Consider the following 22235-nt stretch of genomic DNA (forward strand, 5'->3'; position numbering starts at 1 on the left):
CCTGTTGTCTATTTGGAGTTGGCGTGTTCTACCCAGTGATCGCGCGGATTTTTCTCCGGGTTCCTCCGGGTTTCACCTCGACGTTTACAAGCATTCGTTTGGAGTGTTTGGCCGCTACGATAAATTCCCACGTGTGATGATAGAAGCCACTTTAATGAGCTATGAAGTGTGTCCAGGTCGCCTCTAAAAACGAGCTCATTGGGTTTTACCTGGTAAATAAAATAGTTATCGTTATAAATTCGGCTTGTCAGACTACATTCCGGGTTCATAGTGCAGTACACCGAACCACCGCACCACCGTTCCAACATTTAATTGTAGCACTGTTTTGCAAGTGTCTAGTGATTCGTCGATTTGACAATACTTGCTTCGAAAATTGTGCGTGCACGAATATGTATCTTTACATTTCATGAAGATGATATGCACATGTTCCACTTGGGCGAGTGGTTGAAAAAGACGAAAGAAATACGACAGAACGAACGAGGCAGCCAATCGCAAATGAGAGGGTAAAAACAAGGCCACCAAGGATCGAGTTGCGATCTGAATCCTGCCTATTCATGAAAGCGCGAGGCGCACGGTAGGCTGGGAGATTCATCTATACATGGCCTGTATATTGCACAAAAACTATAACTTGGGTCTGTCATATTTTTGCGGTGTACGTCAACTCCCGTTGGCAGGAGCTCCAAGTGGGAAAATCAACTCCACGTGGGCCACACATGTCTGCTTTGAAACGTTACGCCCGTGTCGATCAAAATGGGCTTCAGAAGCAAACAAGCTCAGCCACTGTTTGGTTGTCGGAGCACCAAGCCATAGGATTCCTTCCCACAGAACATCAGATGCTCTTCATAAAATGCACAGTTCTTTGCTGGGGTCGTAAAGTGCCGTTTCAAGGGCAGGGGGCCTCAGAGATCTCCCGTGACCTTTCCCCCTCCATCTTCCCCACCTCTGCTCCCCAGTCGCCCTCCCGAAAATAAATAACGAAACGTAAATAAATAAAAAATCGAATAAATTGTAATCTTAAGTGACAGTTCCTCCACGAATGCGTTTTAAAGAGGGTATTGTATTTCTTTCCGTGTGCAAATTGTGATTTTTGTGGATGTTACAATTTCCACTTACTGAACGCACCGCCACAGCCGGACGTTTATTCGACATGTCGTCGTTTTGTACCCAGCTAATGTGTTGTTTTGTTTAAGTGTAACTTTGCCGTTGGATGGAAAAAAGGAACCCGAACATGGCAACACGGTCACGCAAGTCAACTTACATTGTGAGGTCGCACTCGTTACGCACAAAGTGCTGGCCGCAAGTGAACCACAGGACCTCGCTGATCTCGTCACGGAGCACAAACCACCACCTCAACTCCGGTCATCCTTGCAGCAGCAGCAGCGGCAGCAGCAGCAGCGGCACCAGCAGCGGCAGCAGCAGCGGCACCAGCAGCGGCAGCAGTAGCGGCAGCAGCGGCGGCAGCAGCGGCAGCAGCAGCAGCAGCGGCAGCAGCAGCAGCAGCGGCAGCGGCAGCGGCAGCAGCGGCTTTTGGCTGCTGGTCATCGAACGGAGACGGTCACCGCATCGCGCGCTTTCGGATGCGCTTCTGCGGCCGTCTGGAACGCTCTTCCTTCCGATAATGGGAAGCCACTGGAACTGCGCACTTTTAAATCATCTAGATTGAAAACTCATTTATTTAGAGCTTCTTTTTGTGTTTAGTTTGTTGTCCTTCCCCCGCACCTCCGATTAGCACGGCTGGCTACGTACGGTGTGAAAGAAGTTTAACATACATACAAGTCACGTATTTTTTCTACCCACCCCCGCCCCCGGTTAATTCTCCGTCGCACACGGTTGGTACATTCGTAAAGAAATTAAACTCGACACGTGGGAGCTCTAGCGATGACGTGCGCGGAACGAAGGCACGCTACTCCGATTTGCAGATTGGTCACGGTTGGTAGGATGCGCGCACCTCCGATTTGCACGGTTGGCTATGTACGGTGCGAAAGAAGTTAAACGTTCATAGGTGCGTGCTCGCTGCTCGGCTCTCGGCGGCACACTGACAGCCGTTGTCCCGGGCGTGATTGACAGCCCGAGTGTGACCAATTCTAGGGACAACTGGGGGGGGATGGTGAGCGAGAGAGACAAAAGACTTCCACTGTTGTCAACAGGGGGGATGGGAGGGGGGATTGCCCTTTGTTCTTTTGACCTCTTGAGCCATAATTTAAAAAAAGAGCCCTAATTAAACTTCGCAGACCTTCGGCAGTGGAGAGCATTCACACGGCCACATCACCCTTTTTGGCAGTCGCTGTGGGGGATGGTTGTAAACGTCGCTTTGCTTGGCTTTTTCTCTTTCAGATGCGTTAATATTTGTACCTATCTGATACATTGGTGAAGACACTGGGTTGATTTCCTTGCAGCCGGGCCGCTCCTGGATTGCTGGCTTTCTGAGGCTCGGCCATTTACGCTGAACCCTGAGAATGCTTCAGATGCCTTCGTCTGGATCTGCATCAGTGCAACAGTTGACATCGAGGTGTGTGCGCACGTGTATATTTATGCGCGGGTGACTCCGTGTCTGTATTCTTGCATACGTGTTGGAGCTGAAGAGGTAAAAAAACGCAAAGGTGCAGCCCTGCAAGTGCCAGCTCACGCCACGGTTGTGGGAAGGGCCTCTGCTGGAAGGGCCTCCGTATGTGGCTCACTCTCCCACACTGGTCAGAGCATTTTATCTAAATATCAAAAGTGCTCTTTAACTTTACCTTCATGAAACTTGCACATTGAATTGAAGTAAGCCACTAATACAAATGAAAGCACAATAATAATTCTATCTGCAGGACATCGTGATGCCTTGCATGGCATATAACTTATGAATATATGGCTACGCAAAACCAGCGTGGGTCAGTGTGCGTCGCCATTTACGGATCCAGTGTTGCAAATTCCAACATTTTTTTTGGCAGAGGTCAGCAAATCCATCAGAGCAATCGCTGTTGATTTTCCAGAGTGGTACGTATGCCTTTTGGCGTCCTCTGGTCTAACACCGTTTGAGACGAGGCTCAAAAGAAAGCTGTCTCTGGTGTGGACGAATCAGTTTCAAAGACTATGCATATATTATCAGTGTGTTTTTTGTTTGCATTCTGACCACAAGCATTGTGGTTAATGCAGACATGATTCCTTGTAAAAGGTTTCAGTTTGGTGTTTTAACATCCTAATACCTTAATTCTAGATTTGAAGCTTTCGTGACTGCAAGGATTCATACTCTTAGTTCTTTCGGTAAAGTCACGTAGGTAAAAAATGAAATTAAAATTAATAAAAAGAAAGTAAAAAAATCATTATTTATTTATTTTTAAAATAAATAAAAATAATAAAAATTCTTACTTTTTATTTCATTTTTTACCTACGTGACTTTACCGAAAGAACTAAGAGTATGAATCCTAATACCTGTTTTTTGCCAGAAAAAAGGGGAACAACCTTTTACGATGGTACTCATTTTATCGACCCCGGAGATGAAGCCAGGTTGATGCAATCTCCCTCCCTCCCGTCCAACATTAATTTTTGAGCCGCTGCCCGCGTGCTATTTCCACAGCGCTGTCCAGATGGGTTTGTGGCCATCGTTTGGTTTTCTAAATGAACAGAAAAGTCAAGGGACCGGAATTGGCAGTGGTGCCCAAGTACACATTTTTTTAAAAAGAGCAACACTCCCCACATTCATCATTGACACTGCCTTACAACAGGAAAATATGTAAAAATACTGATTTAATATGCCGTGACTTAAAGGGCAGAAAGATGCGTGACTTTCCAAGGGTTTGTTTGATACTCATGGGCAAATAATAGTCAACTGCTCGCGTGCGAATTCAAAAACCCTTCATTTGGCAACAATCTCAAAAATGCCAATTTTTCTCCAGACCAGTGGTGGTGTGATCTTTAACTGAATACCAGTCACTCCCTCGCTCTCTGCCCTCCGCGGCTCTCTCCGAAGATGGGCCCAGATACGTCAGCCCCACTCTACGATTTCTCTCATTCACAATGCAGTGACGGCAATAAACGTGGTGACGAGTGTGTGTGTGTGTTGGGGAGCGGTGGTGTAGCGGTTGGCGCGCTGCGCTATGAACCTAGCGACCCGAGCTCGATTCCCGCTCACGGCCAACACCAGTGACGGTTATCTGAACCGGTCCTGGGCCTCCTCTAGGTCGACTCAGCCTGAAATGAGCACCCGGTGCAGTGTGTAAGCATCGCCACTGGGGAGACAAAGGCGGTCGGGCGAGGTGCTGGCCCACCCACCACCTCGTGTACCGTTCCGGCCTTCATAGGTGCTCGCTAACAGCACTTGCCCCTACAGTCTGTTAAGGCTATACGGGTGATCTTTGTCTCACGGTGATTTTTTACAAACTGCTTGACGACATCTTCTTGGTTCTTTCGGTAAAGCTACGTAGAATGGAAATAATAATATAATAAAAATAAAACATAATAAAATAATTCTCACGACGTTTCGGCCACAACGCAAGCAGCCGTCCTCAGGTGAAGAACAGGTCTGTCAGAAAGACAGCGTCTGAATGAACACCACCAGGCTTGGCAGCATATATTTAAGCTGGGTTGGAGGGGGAAGAGCGCCTTGACAAAGTAATTTGCATATGCTTGACGACAGTGAATGAAACGGACGCGCGTCGGCGAAAGAAGTTCGCAAGCACCGAGTCGATAAAAACACTTTTATTGAGTAGCTTTGGCGACGTCAGCAATCAAATCGACGTCCAGAATTTGCGCCCACGCGGAGATGCATGCAGTAAAAAAAAAACCGTTCAAGTCGACTGCACACACGGATGGTCTACGGGAATCCGATATGTCATCAAGCAGACACTATTATACATTTTTATTCGTAAAGGAAAAAAAATATATCTTAATTTTACAAATTCCGGGATGGCCGACTGATGCATTGCTTGGGTAATGTCTTTTCACATCGTACCCTCGTCGGGATTCATCTAAACAAGTGGACAAAATCCGGCTCATGTACCACCCCCACGGGAAACGTGGAACATTCCAAAATAAACACTGCTCATCTGCAGTGAGCCGTGCCAATGCACCGCTTGCAGGGATGTTCAATTTGGAATGTTCCACAAACAAGGAGGTGATGGGGGGATTTTAACCCAAGGATAAGCCCAAGCGTTGATCTCAAGGTACGCCAAGGATGGGCTATGTGGTGTCAGCTTATCAATGAATGAAAACATACATTGTCCCTTAAAATGAGGGATGGTATTTCCTCTACATTGATTCGTGGTAAATGCACAGCCGCTGAAGTTTAGAATTGCCGTGATGTCGTTCGGGAGAGAATGAAGGTAAAAATAAAACTGTACAAAAATACAGTGGCTTTCGATGATCAATTCTGAGTGGGTTTACACGTTGAGGCAGATTCAAATGTGCGGCATTAATATTTGCAACGTAAATAATACAAGAAGAAAAAAAAAACATTGGCAGTATGATATTCAAAACAAATAATAATGATAAGGAAAAAAAACGTCATACATTCTACAACACATTACAAACGACTATATGTGTTTATCTGACATACAGCGGAACCTGTTCAATAAGCGAACACACGAGAAAATGGTAAAGACACCCACAGGATAATATAAGAGAGATATCACGTGCAGATTGCTTTAAAATGGTTTGGATAGAGCTCAGTTTTTTTGGGGACAGCATGGTTCCCAAATCGTGAGGTTGATGAGTTAAATCCTGGTCAAGGTCAGCTCAGCGCCAGCACCGTCATCATCATCATTCGACGTCACCTCTCTGGGGCCTGTACATTAGCACCATTTGGTGAGGCTGCTATCCACAGGTTGGAGGATGAACAGTGGTTTCCATAGGAATGTGGAATTTCCATCACCGGTTCAAAGGAGAGAATCACCACACAGTGTCCGTTAGAACAGAGAAAATCTGACTTAATTCATTTGAAAACGTGTCGCCTTACTGTGGCTGTGTGGTTGGAAGCCTTGTTTGCCGCAGCAACAACGCGTCGCTTTAATTCCATTGTAGTTTCAAGCATTAACCTGCGGTGACCCTAACTGACATTTGACCTTCCCTGGTGCCCTCGCCCCTCCCAATGGATTGCCAATAACCCGCGGTGACCCTGACTGACATTTGACCTTCCCTGGTGCCCTCAACCCCCCTTCCCTCCCCTCCCAATGGGTTGCCAACAACGCCAAATCGTTTGGCTTCTCAGATGCGTTTTCCGGCGGTGTTCTCGCGTCGTTTTGGCAGCAATGCCGGACGTCTCGCCCCACGCGATGGGTGCATTTTTCAGGAGCCAAAGGTGGAGCGGCTCAAGCTCTGTCCTCAACACGCAGCCGCTCGGCAAAAGAAAAGAAAAAAACCCTTCCAGAGCAGGAAGAGTACCGGCCACTGTTGTTTTCTTGTTGTTGTTGCGCGGAGGTATTTAACATTCTGAAATCCCGTTTATCCGAAAGTGCCCCTCGGCTTGGAAAAATGGCACAAGTGGGGCGTCGCTCACGTCTGCTGTGACGCAAGAGAGCGCCGTTTGAAGCTTCGCGCTTCCACAGAAGAATGGCATTAAGTCGTACGAGTGCTCCCGATGTTTTTCCTCGCCGGCTCACTTCGCCGTCGGGAGTTTTCTTTTCAGCGAGCCTATCGTCAAGAGCCACGTGGAGCCATCAGCGGCAGAGTCGGCCGCGAGCTCACTCCATTAGCTTGGGCACGCAACCTCGCAACGGCCATTACCTGACTGCGAATGTTAAACAAAGCTCCAATTAAGGTCATATCGCCAAGAATTGTTTTTTTCATATCCATCTATTTAGAATTTTTTTTTAATCTTCATATCTTGTGGATAATTATTGCAGTTGTAACAATTGGCTACACGTTAATATCGTATCGATTAAATAAGCAATATATTTTATTGCATGTAGATAAGAGTATAAATAAAATACAAACTCAACTGACTATATGTGAATATAGTTGTTCAGCGGTTAGCAGACTGCACTATGAACCTGGTGGTCTGAGTGGATGACTAACGTCACCCACACCGCAGTGACCGTCGGGGTGAAGTATGGTCAAACAACCACTACGACCAACACACCATGGGGAGGTCCTAATCCACCAGTGGATTGACAGGGAACTGTGAGTTTAAGTTTAAATACGGCGTGTAATGATACAGAGCAAAAGCGCTCCCACGGTAGAACAAGTTTCTGATGCCATACATGGCTGTTGACTGCGATGGAAATTCCACATTCCCATGATGGAAAACCAGTCTATCCATAGTAGCGCTCATTTTAATAACCCCTAAGGTGACGACGAGCTGAGTTGACCTCAAAACCAGACTGCGTATGTATAAGCTTTGTACACGCACACACTCGCACACGCTCGCGCACACTCGTACGGGCTTATCCGCGGCAGTGCTTGCGTTGCGGTGTACCGCGTTGCTTTTTAAATCCTTTATATTAAGTTCGCTTGCTTGCTTAGGACCGTGCAAATCTTTCACTCGTTTTTTAACCCACTTCCCGTGATCCAATCGAGCTGACATTTTGCACACCGGCTCGTTGTGCGTGACAATTAATGTTCGTGAAAAATTTTTCCAAAAATTTTACACTTTTTAGGATAAAAATATTATATTTAATTACCAATTGCTTAATGGTGCCATGCAATCATCTGACCCATAGGTGGCATCCATCTCAAGCCAGAGGACGAGAGGACTCTAGCCGCCACGCATATAAAGGATTTATAGTGAAAAACTTAGTTTTTACGGGTTATACTTATTCAAGTCTGCCGTGGCCGCGTGTGAGTCGTTCGCCTTTGCCGTTGAGGCGCGAGAGACGAGAAGGCCGAATAAGAGCAAAGCGTTGTGGCTCGCTTGCCTTCATTGACTCTGGGGGGGGGGTGCGTTGGGACCGTGTCCACAAAATCGCGGCGGAGTGCGTGACCGGCGGTGACCTCATAAGCGGCACGCACCGCGCCGCGACTCCGTCCCCGATAGCCAACGACGTCGAGCCGAGGGGCTGGGGGAGTTGTTGTTTTTTTGTACATCTCTCGAAGACAGGTTCCGCCGTACCTACTATTTCTCAATTAAAATCCGTGCATACAAAAGAGAAACCTGAATATGGAATTAATGTGCTCAACTGTGACCCTGGTAAGTTCTTCTTCTGAACACCCTCTTGTTGCTTCTGTTCGTGTTTTCACCACGTGGCGTCCGCAGTCCGACCGTCCTCACATGCGCCTCGGTCTCTGCGGGGGGTGGGAGAAACGTCAGGGCACACGTAGAAGTACGGCGGCGCGACGCGGTGCAGCGGTGCAGCGGTGAGGGCCGTCGCCTCCCCACACCGTGCGGGTCTAGGAGCGCTATTTGACCATACTTTAGGGTTGCTGAAGGCCGGGGAGTATAGACGTGGAAGCGTAGAAGTGCAGTGCAACAGTGACCTTTGCTGCACTGATTGCTGCTGCTGCAACAACGGTGTTTTTTTTTTTAGGAGTTTGACAGAAACGTTTAGATAGATGGATGCCCGATAGCTCGGCCCTAAATGGTGACAAGCCTCTACCAGTTAATAACCAAGATCCCCCGTAACCCCAAGGCGCTACTGCTGATCTGAGCACCGGGCTATGAATATCGCCGCGTAAAATTAACGCCGCTAAAGGCGCATGAAAATATAGTGCCCTCCTAAATTTAACCTGACATGCTTCGTGTGAACTGCTTGAGCGTACGGAAATAAACGCATCCCAAGTGTTTGGGTGAAGAGTGAGGGGCGCTGTCGCTCCGTTGCGTGTTGTCGCTGCGTTCCGTGTTTTGCAAACCAACGCTGAGAGTGAGGGAAGACGCCGCAGAGGGATTTATACGAAGCGATTGCTGTACGTGGATGTGGCTCTTGCTTTAACGCAAACACATACATCGCTAAATATGAAATACAAGCCATTCAATGCACCAATTGCGTACGAATCACAAGCGATGCGATGCACGCATCGTGAGCCTAACAATCGATATTGATGAAGGAATCGATGTATCCTTACACTCGGGGATTCATTTCAGCTCGATATGTCCGGGTCAGGGACCCAGAGGATAGACCTGCACGGGACACTGCACATCCTGTACCAGATCCATTAGCGCGGTTGGCTACGTACGGTGTGAAAGAAATTCAACATACATATGCCGCATCAATTACGGCTGTGTCTACCAATCACGCGACCTACTCCTCTCCACCAGCGATCTGGAATACGTTCAATGAGAAACTAATCCCTGGTTACACCCTAATTTTGACAGATGTTCGTATGAGGATGATTGTTGACATACCGGCTATTCATACAATGTAGTGAAAGAGTAAAGCATGTCTAGACACACACACACACACCGTCCCACATCAAAAACCAAAACCACTCCTGCAACAACAACCGCCGTTCGCCGCTAAGTGGCGGTCACGTCACCACGTTGCTTGTGCCAGGATAGGTGCACACTCAGCCGCAGTCGCGGTGTCGCAAACATGCAGAGAGATATAACGACATCTTTCTGGCCCTTTTCGTTTTGTTTCGGGCCATATTAAATTGGTTTCGTATGTCAGCAGGAATTCAACATACTGTAAGCTCCTATAGTAAAAAAAAAATATTTTTCTTTAAAGCAATTTTCCCGTGGAATCTGGAAGCTGCGGTCGGCGTACGGGAATCAGGTTCTTTGATGACTTTACTCCTCATGAGGCCACAGATTGATATCATCCCTCATCCCAAGTCACCCGAAAGTTTACACACGTTTAGCTTAAAATACCTCTGCACGATCATTATTAATAATAATGTATACGGAGTGCATTGTCGCACTTGTTTATTGTTTGCTATCCGCAGTCATAACTACGCCGTTACTGCCATAATTTTTGAAGCATGGCATGAATTATTTTTCTTTGAATTTGAGGCTTTTATTAAATGGCAGTGCTTCGATTCGTAGTTATACCTGACCCACTGTAACTATGTCAGATTCTCTCTCTCTCTCCGTAAACCTGAAGGGCAGTCGCCATACACGTCTCGTTCTTCACAGTGAAGGAGTCAACTTGTTACCAATGTTCCCCAGGTCATGACGGACTTCTCTCGCGATATTTTAAGCAACAGTTCGGTGCTGCGTTGTATAATCCAGTGGGTGTGCGTGCATGTGCTTGACGCAGTGGTTCGTGCACTATGCTACGAGTCCGGCGGACCGAGTTCGATTCCCGTTGACTGACCAACACCAGTGACGATTATCTGATCCGGTCCTGGGCCTCCCTTAAGTCGACTCAGCCTAAATTATTTTACTTCGTGCGATGTGTGTACATCACCACTCGGGAGACAAAGACGGCCAGGCGTGGTGCTGGCCACCCCACCCCATCATGTGCCGTGCCGGCCTTTAACGTTGCTACTCGCTAACAGCACGTGCGCCAACAGTCTGTTCAGGCTACACGGAGGATCATTGTTTTTGTGACCAGATTTGTCCACCTTTATCGATCCGGGGCACACGTTTGAGGTGTTTATTTCCTTCCTTGGCATCTTAAAAGCCGGAGAACATGGTGTGACCGTCTATATATTTTTTTAACCGAACCTGTTAATGTGTTGCACCGTTGCCGTCATCATAATTCTCTTTCAGGGCCGCCCCAATTTGGTCCCGTGAGCCATTCGGTAGCCCTGCAGAGCAAAACGTCGATGCCAAACATGGAGAAGCAGCAACTCCCTTGAACCTTGCGGGTCGGCTCTCTCGGCCCGATTCATTCCCATCAAGCGGCACGTAGTCTTCTCTTGAGCTTCGTGCGTGATTCCCCTCCCGCCCCCAATTACTCAAACTACGTAAGTGGAGCGTATTTACAGCAGGAAGACATTGCCGAGGAGCCTTACAGACGAGGAAAATACGAACACTTTCTTCGTGCACACGGCCTGAGGAGTAAGCTCGACGGTAAAAGATAAACACCTGATACAAATTGAAAACAGTCACTGAAAATGTTGGGTTATTTTCCGCCAGTCAATTTATGACAAGGTGGCTTCCTAATATCGGAAGGAAGAGCGTTCCAGATGGCCGCAGAAGCGCGTCTGAAAGCTGTGACCCGGTTAAAATCACTCGTGTCAATTGTGATCCAACATATGACCCAACTATTAACTTCTCCCAACTCTGGGCTCTCGGGTGACCGTCAGGTAGCTACGCTATGAACCTGGCGTGATGTCTGCATGCCCAGTTGGGGCGTTGGTATCAGTGCGTGTGTGGCAGTGAGATGGAGTTTGGCATTTGCAGGAGGACTGCGAGGAACGGCGTGGAGAGAGGTCTGCTACCAACCGTGGGCAGACAATGGATGATCGTGATTATGATGATGAATACACAACGGTTGATGCTTGTGATAATTGAGTCATTCATCCAGCAGTTGACAACACATGGCCCTTGCTGCTGATGGTTTAAATGAATTGAATAAAAAAACATACTTTTAAATGCAAACGTTTCCCGAATCTTTTGTTTACGAACGGTACAACACCAAATTTCCAAAAATATTCTAAACATTATGCATTTACACGCTCTAAATTGAAATCTCACAAGGACAATTTTTAGCTTTTCCACAAGCAAAAGACTATTTCTTTGCGAGTAATATATATAAAAAAGGCGTACAGGTAAAGGTGCAGCCCTGCAATTTCCTGCTCACGCCACTGCTGGCGGAAGGGCCTCCACTGGAGCGAGCTCTTGAGGCGGGAGTACTCGCACTTTACCCCACCGCACGCCAGAGTTCGCAAACGGGTTTTGATTCCTTACCCGTACCCGGCCGCACCAGGGTCGCAAATGGGTACCCGTACCCGGCCAGGTACGGGTACCCGTTCCCTACCCGTACCCTACCCGAAATGCGTGACAAACGGCTACTCACCAGTGACTCACGGTCTACCCGTACCCGTACCCGGCCGCACCAGGGTCGCAAACGGCTACCCGTACCCATACCCGGCCGGGTACGGGTAGCTGGGTATCGGGTAGGGTACGGGTATCGGGTACCCGGTTGCGACCTCTGCCGCACGCAACCTGCCAATCGACTAACTGCGGAGAACACATTTATGCTGCTGCTGCTGCTTCTGCGTGGGCAGAGGCGGCGCGAGGTGGGAGGGTTAAATGAACTCGTGCCATTGTTTCCACTGCCGTGCCTGGGAGATCAAATCGAAGTGGCCACCTCTGGACTGCTGACGTCTTGACTGCAAGTCCAGTGTGATGGTGGGCCATTAAACTATGAACTCAAACTTTACATTTTAGCAGGTAAGGCCCCAACTGAGCTACATAGCTCTTTTACAGAAGTGATCTGGCCATCGCATGTGATAGCTTAACGAAGTCGCTTATTGCGTGGACATTTACAGCAGCCAAAGAATTTAAACGCGCGTTGATTCTAAATGTGGAGGGAAAAACCGGAGGACCCCGGGCAAAAATCCACGCGACCGTGGGAAGAAAATTCAAGCTACAAATATACAGATATACAGCATCAGGGTCAGGATGGAACCCACCACCTCCTGTATACCAGGCGAGGTAGTTAACATCTCACCACGGCAGCCATCCCCCGTGTGTTTTGTCCATCTGTTGATGAAACTGTTGATGAATAATTGATTGTAACTACAAGTAAACCACGTCCGATGGTGATCGACGTGCGTCTCACCAGAGTGTGTTTTCGTCCAGTTAAGCGCTGAAAGATCGCGAGCTGTTCGTCAGTCATTGGCCGATCGTTCACCATGGCATTGGTCCATTGAGCTGCAACGACAACACAGCGATACATTAACACGTGGCCAAGACGTGGATTCTAGATTTGAAGCTTTCGTGACTGCAAGGATTCATACTTTTCGTTTTTTCGGTAAAGTCACGTAGGTAAAAAAATTGAAATAAAAATTAATAAAAATAAAATAATAAAAATAAAATAATAAAAATCACGACGTTTCGGAGGCAACACAAGTCTTCCGTCATCAGGTGGGACCGTCACAGCCAGATTTGCTGTATCAAGATCAAGTATCAAGATCAAGATACAGCAAATCTGGCTGTGACTGTCCCACCTGATGACGGAGACTTGTGTTGCCTCCGAAACGTCGTGATTTTTATTATTTTATTTTTTATTTAATTTTTTTTACCTACGTGACTTTACCAAAAAAACTAAGAGTACAAGACGTGGATGTCCCCCCCCCCCGTCCCGGTCCGAGCCACATCCTGTTTACATTCCACCTCCCTCCCCACCCCCCCCCCCCAAGTTCCGCTTACAACATCTCCACATCTTTAATTGTCCTCATTTAGGTCAATTAGCCGTGCCGGTCAGGGTAACATTGCTTACACGCACGGCACTGGTTGAGTGTGTGTCGGTGCATCCGTCTGCGCTGTTGAATAGATACATCGTGCGTACGGCAGTACATGTATGTAAACGTACCTCTTTGATGAAGCACTTATCTCCACAAAGTGTTAAGGAATTAACGATTCATCGATTAAAATCAATTGTAATGGTCACGATACATGGAGTGAATCGCGATAATTTAATTATTGGCAATTTTACGATGTCGTTGTGTGTAATTCGTGTGACTCCTACAGCCACTGGAGGTGCCTATATTGCACCTCATTGTTAACCAAAGAATCCCGTCTGGAATGATCTGGTGATCCAGAATGATGCCTTACTCCCTGCATTGCCATGGGCTTCTGTCCATCCAATATATACGAATTTACATACACTGCAAACGTTTAAAAAACTTGCAAATGTGTCTCCTGTATTTATTTGTACAAACGGATTCAGGCGCACCTTCGAACGCGATCATATTAAACTCTCCCCAGAGTTCTGCCTAAACAAACGCAGGCCTTAGTGCATGGAAATAGCCCGTTCACAAAGACAAGATTCCCCCGTGTAGCCTTGACAAACTGTTGGGCCAAGTATCTGTTGGCGAGCACCTATGTGGGCTGTAAATCTACCCAGGACATTAAGAGTCCTATACAGTATTTTTGTTTATCAGTTCACATAAATAATAATCATATAACACAATCCACAAACAACACATCTACACGCCGTTCTCCCCTCTCCCGGTATTGTAATGGTGTGTACCTCAGAGGTGACAACTCGAGGCGAGTGTGCATTTATGTTGAATTTCTTTCGCACAGTACGTAACCAAACCGTGTTAATTGGAGGTGCGGGGAGAAGGACAATTAACTGGACACAAAAAGCAGTTGTAAAGAAATGAGTTTTCAATCTAAATTATTTCAAAGTTCATCGCTCCAGTGGCTTCCGAATATCGGAGGGAAGAGCGTCCCAGCGCATCCGAAAGCGTTCGATGCGGCGACCGTCTTTGTTCGGTGGCGAGAGCGTGAACGATGGGGGGGGGGGGACTCTTACCCCCGGGCAGAATGACGCCGTCAATAGCGTGAATCACTCCGTTCACACCCAAGATGTCGGCCTGCACCATCTTCTTGTTGTTCACGTAGGTGGTGCCATTCCTCTGCAATGGAAAAAATTAACCCGTAAAAACAAAGTTTTTCACTATAAATCCTTTATTTGCGTGGCGGCTAGAGTCCTCTCGTCCTCTGGCTTGAGATGGCTGCCACCTATGGGTCAGATGATTGCCTGCCACCATTAAGCAATTGGTAATTAAATATAATTTCTTTTTTCCTAAAAAGTGTAACATTTAGGAATTTTTTTTCACGAAAATAAATTGTCACGCACAACGAGTCTGTGTGCAAAATGTCTCGATTGGATCACGGGAAGTGGGTTAAAAAACGACTGAAAGATTTGCACGGTCGTAAGCGCGCAAGCAAGCAAGCAAACTTAATATAAAGGATTTAAAAAGACAAACACACAAGCGTCCGATGTTGCTTCGAGTCAACTGTGCTTGTATGTGCCGGGCCGAGTACATGCGCAGTCCCGTTTGCAACTCCACTGCTGGATGAGGGCTGCGGTGAGCGATGTGCTGCTGCACGCTTGTGAATTTATAGATTTGTTTTTAAAGGGAGCTCATTGATATTTATTGTTTTTGATGTTCATTGCATTGCCAAGGAAATAGTGCGTCCATACATCTGTCTGAGAACTTTTCCCTACATGATCTATCCCAAAATAAACGAATTATGAATCACTGAACGATATGATTCATCATACATAACAAAAATATTATAACTTTCGTGACAAGTTATTCCGGCAATACCTCATAGCGTTGTCAAAGAAAAACTCCAAAAACACTTGTAATGAATCAGCCTCCAAAAAACACGTAGCTATACCAAAAGCTTCAATTTCATGTCTCCCCAGAAACGTGTTACCTCATGAACCAATGCCACTTGGAAAACCGCGGCCTGCTTTGCACATTACTGAGTCATCAGTGAGGAGCGCGCTACTAATCATATATAATCAGTCAAGCTTCCCAGTAGCATTTGGTTGCTTAAAGAAATCTCAGAAATACCGCTGGGAAACATTAATCTTTAGGCCATGAGCGCTGATGAATCACACGTTGTTATTTTCAGTGATTTAGCCACCTCCCTTACGAACGTATATATTTGTTTGATTTGTGTACGGCAATGTGCTAAAGCAATACATCTAAAAAGCAGCCGCTCAATGACACAAGCAGCTAGACCCAAAGTCACGTTGGTGATTAGTGACGGTGATTATGGTGAAGCGAGACGGTGGTTGTGGTGAGGGGTGACGGTGGTTGTGGTGAGGGGTGGCGGTGGTTGTGGTGAGGGGTGGCGGTGGTTGTGGTGAGGGGTGGCGGTGGTTGTGGTGAGGGGTGGCGGTGGTTGTGGTGAGGGGTGACGGTGGTTGTGGTGAGTAGTGACGGTGGTTGTGGTGAGGGGTGGCGGTGGTTGTGGTGAGGGGTGGCGGTGGTTGTGGTCAGGGGTGGCGGTGGTTGTGGTGAGGGGTGGCGGTGGTTGTGGTGAGGGGTGGCGGTGGTTGTGGTGAGGGGTGGCGGTGGTTGTGGTGAGGGGTGGCGGTGGTTGTGGTGAGGGGTGACGGTGGTTGTGGTGAGTAGTGACGGTGGTTGTGGTGAGGGGTGGCGGTGGTTGTGGTGAGGGGTGGCGGTGGTTGTGGTCAGGGGTGGCGGTGGTTGTGGTGAGGGGTGGCGGGTGGTTGTGGTGAGTAGTGACGGTGGTTGTGGTGAGGGGTGGCGGTGGTTGTGGTGAGGGGTGGCGGTGGTTGTGGTGAGTAGTGACGGTGGTTGTGGTGAGGGGTGGCGGTGGTTGTGGTCAGGGGTGGCGGTGGTTGTGGTGAGGGGTGGCGGTGGTTGTGGTGAGGGGTGGCGGTGGTTGTGGTGAGGGGTGGCGGTGGTTGTGGTGAGGGGGTGGCGGTGGTTGTGGTGAGTAGTGACGGTGGTTGTGGTGAGGGGTGGCGGTGGTTGTGGTCAGGGGTGGCGGTGGTTGTGGTGAGGGGTGGCGGTGGTTGTGGTGAGGGGTGGCGGTGGTTGTGGTGAGGGGTGGCGGGTGGTTGTGGTGAGTAGTGACGGTGGTTGTGGTGAGGGGTGGCGGTGGTTGTGGTGAGGGGTGGCGGTGGTTGTGGTGAGTAGTGACGGTGGTTGTGGTGAGGGGTGGCGGTGGTTGTGGTGAGGGGTGGCGGGTGGTTGTGGTGAGTAGTGACGGTGGTTGTGGTGAGGGGTGGCGGTGGTTGTGGTGAGGGGTGGCGGTGGTTGTGGTGAGTAGTGACGGTGGTTGTGGTGAGGGGTGGCGGTGGTTGTGGTGAGGGGTGGCGGGTGGTTGTGGTGAGTAGTGACGGTGGTTGTGGTGAGGGGTGGCGGGTGGTTGTGGTGAGGGGTGGCGGTGGTTGTGGTGAGGGGTGGCGGGTGGTTGTGGTGAGTAGTGACGGTGGTTGTGGTGAGGGGTGGCGGTGGTTGTGGTGAGGGGTGGCGGTGGTTGTGGTGAGGGGTGGCGGTGGTTGTGGTGAGTAGTGACGGTGGTTGTGGTGAGGGGTGGCGGTGGTTGTGGTCAGGGGTGGCGGTGGTTGTGGTGAGGGGTGGCGGTGGTTGTGGTGAGGGGTGGCGGTGGTTGTGGTGAGGGGTGGCGGTGGTTGTGGTGAGGGGTGGCGGTGGTTGTGGTGAGTGGTGACGGTGGTTGTGGTGAGGGGTGGCGGTGGTTGTGGTCAGGGGTGGCGGTGGTTGTGGTGAGGGGTGGCGGTGGTTGTGGTGAGGGGTGGCGGTGGTTGTGGTGAGGGGTGGCGGGTGGTTGTGGTGAGTAGTGACGGTGGTTGTGGTGAGGGGTGGCGGTGGTTGTGGTGAGGGGTGGCGGTGGTTGTGGTGAGTAGTGGCGGTGGTTGTGGTGAGGGGTGGCGGTGGTTGTGGTGAGTAGTGGCGGTGGTTGTGGTGAGTAGTGGCGGTGGTTGTGGTGAGGGGTGGCGGTGGTTTGTGGTGAGGGGTGGCGGTGAGGGGTGGCGGTGAGGGGTGGCGGTGAGGGGTGGCGGTGAGAGGTGGCGGTGAGGGGTGGCGGTGAGGGGTGGCGGTGAGAGGTGGCGGTGAGGGGGTGGCGGTGAGGGGTGGCGGTGAGAGGTGGCGGTGAGGGGTGGCGGTGAGGGGTGGCGGTGAGAGGTGGCGGTGAGGGGTGGCGGTGAGGGGTTGGCGGTGAGGGGTGGCGGTGAGGGGTGGCGGTGAGGAGTGGCGGTGAGGGGTGGCGGTGAGGGGTGGCGGTGAGGAACGGCGGTGAGGGGGTGGCGGTGAGGAAGGCGGTGAGGGTGGCGGTGAGGGGTGGCGGTGAGAGGTGGCGGTGAGGGGTGGCGGTGAGGGGTGGCGGTGAGGGGTGGCGGTGAGGGGTGGCGGTGAGAGGTGGCGGTGAGGGGTGGCGGTGAGGGGTGGCGGTGAGAGGTGGCGGTGAGGGGTGGCGGTGAGGGGTGGCGGTGAGAGGTGGCGGTGAGAGGTGGCGGTGAGGGGTGGCGGTGAGGGGTGGCGGTGAGAGGTGGCGGTGAGGGGTGGCGGTGAGGGGTGGCGGTGAGGGGTGGCGGTGAGGGGTGGCGGTGAGGAGTGGCGGTGAGGGGTGGCGGTGAGGGGTGGCGGTGAGGAACGGCGGTGAGGGGTGGCGGTGAGGGGCGGCGGTGATTGTGGCGAGGCGAGCGCCGCCGTACCACGATGACGTCGAGGCGCGTGCCCTGCGCCGTCTTCACGAGGTTGCTGCCCACGGGGACGATGCCTCCGCTCACGAGGATGCCCTGGCTGACGTGGCCATTGATCAGAGCGGCCAGCTCCTTACGGTTCCCTGCGGGCGACGGAGAGATGCTCGACTCCAGCAGCTGTCGCCACCACATCCGCGGTGGCTCACACAGAACCACTCTGTTAGGCCTGGCGAACATTGGCCGAATAGGAGACCTTTGTGCGAGACACAGTGACTTGTGTCACCGCGCAAAGCCCTTGCAGAGCGGCAGAAGCGACTGAGAAATGATAGCCCAATGAAGTGGCTTTTTAAGTGGAACATTTTCGCAGCCAAATATTACAAACGCATGTTTTTTTTTTTTACACATGGAGGAGAAAAACCAGAAGACCCGGAAAAAAAATCTACGCGACCACGGAGAGAACATGGAAACTCTAAATATACACTCATTGTCAGGATCGGGATCGGGATCAAAACCACAACCTCCTGCATAGCAGGCGAAGCATTTAACATCTCGCCACCGCGTCACCCCATTTAACCATTACACACGAAGGGCAGCGTCCCAAGTTGGGGGGAAAAAAAAAGCTACGTAATAAAAGTGTGCTGGGGGGAGGGGGGGGCGCTGTGAGTGGGGGGGGGGGGGGGCGGGGGGGGGCGAAAAAAAGAGCGTCGCTCAGGGGAAGGGCAACGCACGCTTCAGTTTGGTGAGCTCGGCTGGACCCAGCGATTTAAAGGCCTCGTTCGTGGGCGCAAACAGCGTCATCTCGCCCTGGCGCCCGAACTTCTGTGCCAGCCCAGCCACGTTCACCAGGGACAGCAGCGTGCTGCAACACAAAGACAAAGGTCACCCGTGTAGCCTCAACTCACTGCTGGGGCAAGTGCGGTTAGCGAGTGCCTACGATTGGCCGGCGCGGTGCACGACGAGGGGGTGGGTGGCCAGCACCACGCCCGACCGCCTTTGTCTCCCCAGTGACGATGTTGCACCAAGTACTCATTTGAGGCTCAATCGACCTAGGGGAGGCCCAGGAACGGTTCAAATAATCATCACTGGTGTTGGCCGCGAGCGGGATTCGAACTCGGTTTCTCCGGGGTTCGTAGCGCAACGCTACCCTACCGCTACACACCACACACGCACACCACACACACGCACACCACACACACGCACACCGCACACGCGTACCACACAAACCACACACGCACACCACACACCCCACACACGCACACCACACACGCGCACACCACACACGCACACCACACACACGCACACCACACACACGCACACCACACACACGCACACCACACACACGCACACCACACACACGCACACCACACACACGCACGCCACATACACCACACACACCACACACACGCACACCACATACACCACACACACGCACACCACATACACCACACACACGCACACCACATACACCACACACACGCACACCACATACAACACACACACGCACACCACACACGCGCACACCACACACGCGCACACCACACATGCGCACACTACACACGCGCACACCACACACGCGCACACCACACACGCGCACACTACACACGCGCACACCACATACACCACACACACGCACACCACACACACGCACGCCACACACGCGCACACCACACACGCGCACACTACACACGCGCACACCACACACGCGCACACTACACACGCGCACACCACACACGCGCACACTACACACGCGCACACCACATACACCACACACACGCACACTACACACGCGCACACCACACACGCGCACACCACACACGCGCACACCACACACGCGCACACTACACACGCGCACACCACACACGCGCACACTACACACGCGCACACCACACACACGCACACCACACACACGCACGCCACACACACCACACACACGCACACCACATACACCACACACACGCACACCACATACACCACACACACGCACACCACATACACCACACACACGCACACCACATACAACACACACACGCACACCACATACAACACACACACGCACACCACACACGCGCACACCACACACGCGCACACCACACATGCGCACACTACACACGCGCACACCACACACGCGCACACCACACACGCGCACACTACACACGCGCACACCACATACACCACACACACGCACACCACACACACGCACGCCACACACGCGCACACCACACACGCGCACACTACACACGCGCACACCACACACGCGCACACCACACACGCGCACACTACACACGCGCACACCACATACACCACACACACGCACACTACACACGCGCACACCACACACGCGCACACCACACACGCGCACACCACACACGCGCACACTACACACGCGCACACCACACACGCGCACACCACACACGCGCACACCACACACGCGCACACCACACACACGCACACCACACACACGCGCACACTACACACGCGCACACCACATACACGCACACCACACACAGGGGGGCACACGGGGAGACGGTGGTAGGGTGGGCGGTGGAGGAGGAGGAGGGTGGAGGAGGAGACGAGGGAAGGGGCGACGGGTAGGCGCAGGAGCGGGGTGAAAAAGGTGAAGCTCGCGCCGGGTTGAACAGAGGTCCGTGTGTTAAAACAAATGAATGCATCCACTGAGCGATGCCGAGTAAGGGAATTTTAAACAACGACCGAGGGAGAGAGGAGTTGGTGGTGGGGGTGCAAATAAAGCGTCTGGTTTCGTTTCGGTAGGCTTTCGTATTTCTCTAACACGTGTTTGTTTTAAATATCCTCCTATATTTTCCTTGAGTGAAGAAAAGTTGTTTTTTCTTCTGCAGGACCGTAATTAATCAAAAAGGCATGTGGAGAGATGAGTATGAATGGCGTTGTGTGTGCGTTGATATCAGTGGGGGAGCGGCAGTGTCGTCGTTCCAGCACTGCACTTCGAACGTTGCTCACGGCTAACACCAGTGGTGAATATCTGAAAAAAAAGAGGTTGTGGGTCTCCTCTGGGTCAACTTAGCCTCAAATGAATAAAATTCACAGACTGTTGGGGCAAGTGCTGTTAGCGAGCACCTACGATGGCATCATGCCTGGTCACTTCCCTACCATACCAGGTACTTATTTAAGGCTGAGTCGACCTAGGGAAGGCACAGGACTGGTTCAAATATTCGCCACTGCTCTTGGTCATGAGCGGGTATCGAACTCGGGTCACCGGGTTCGTAGCGCAGTGCGCTAACCGCTTTGCCACCGCTCCTCGTTACTATTGTTCCACGAAGCCTTGCCAATCACAACAACGGGCAGAGGTGACTCAACGTCCAATTCCTGTCAACAGGTTGGGTTGAAGCGCGTGTACGTGTGGGAGGGAGGGAGGGTGGAGTGGTGGAACTTCTTAGCAATAGAAATGTGGCTTCGAGGTCGGTCATTGTGCGTTAGGTAGCGTCGCGTATGCACAACACCTGGTTTGTTTAATTGGGAATCTGAACTTTAATGCTTTTTTTTAAATCCACTGTTTAAAGAAAAGCTTCACGCTCCTGAGATGACGCAGCTGGTCATGAGGTCGCGCGCTCGCGGCGTTGCGGACTGCGGCGCTACGCCGGCGGCAGTCCGCGCAGGGCATTGCAGAGACCGATCTGTTCGTTGTACTGTAATTCTATGCCCCCACATATACGCTAACTGCTGTCACCAGCCCGTACTGACCAGCGTGGTGAAGTACGATCAAATGACCCTCCATTCATCCAACAGCAGACTGAGCAAGGTGGATTTAGGAAAGGTTTTTCTACCACTGACCTCCATACAGCCTAACAATCAGAGCCTAGAAAGAGCAAATGAGCATCAAGTAACATCATGCCAGACTATTATCCAAGCTCTCACCAACCAAGGGATTAGTAAGCAATATAGAGATATGATCAAAAACATTTACAAGGAAGGAACTGGTACATACACACACACACGCACGCATGGGTATTATTTATAACCAGGTAAGACACCACAAAGACAAAGGAGGCCTGGGGTACGAACAGAATATGTGGAGTTCAGAAATATTTCCGTGCAGAAGACAAGAGTTGTAAATTCAACAAAGAATACATCAGCAAAATGAAAGTCGGAAATGAAGGTTACTTTTAAAACACATTAACCACGAATAAAAATGTTCAAGAAATAATCCGATTATTATAACAACGTAGTTTTGTAAATCAAAAACGATCCCTTGCAATGAAGACACGTCAACATATAATGTAGGAAAGCTCGTTA

At 50.7% G+C, this 22235-nt stretch overlaps 1 protein-coding gene across 1 annotated transcript in view; it reads right to left on the reverse strand.

Moving 5' to 3' along the window:
- Positions 1-4665: 4665 nt before the first annotated feature.
- LOC133343109 (transforming growth factor-beta-induced protein ig-h3-like) overlaps positions 4666-22235 on the reverse strand; it is a 40735-nt gene continuing 23165 nt past the window's right edge. The window contains exons 13-17 of the mRNA XM_061552614.1: positions 18695-18825; positions 17979-18109; positions 14286-14388; positions 12585-12676; positions 4666-8199 (exon numbers count right to left, since the gene is read on the reverse strand). Coding sequence (XP_061408598.1) covers positions 8182-8199; positions 12585-12676; positions 14286-14388; positions 17979-18109; positions 18695-18825 — 475 coding nt within the window. The 3' untranslated portion in view covers positions 4666-8181. The remainder of the gene's footprint in view (positions 8200-12584; positions 12677-14285; positions 14389-17978; positions 18110-18694; positions 18826-22235) is intronic.

This window comes from Lethenteron reissneri, chromosome 16 (genome assembly GCF_015708825.2).
Source record: "Lethenteron reissneri isolate LAM-NWPU_2019-01 chromosome 16, ASM1570882v1, whole genome shotgun sequence".
In the NCBI taxonomy this organism is placed as follows: Eukaryota; Metazoa; Chordata; class Hyperoartia; order Petromyzontiformes; family Petromyzontidae; genus Lethenteron; species Lethenteron reissneri.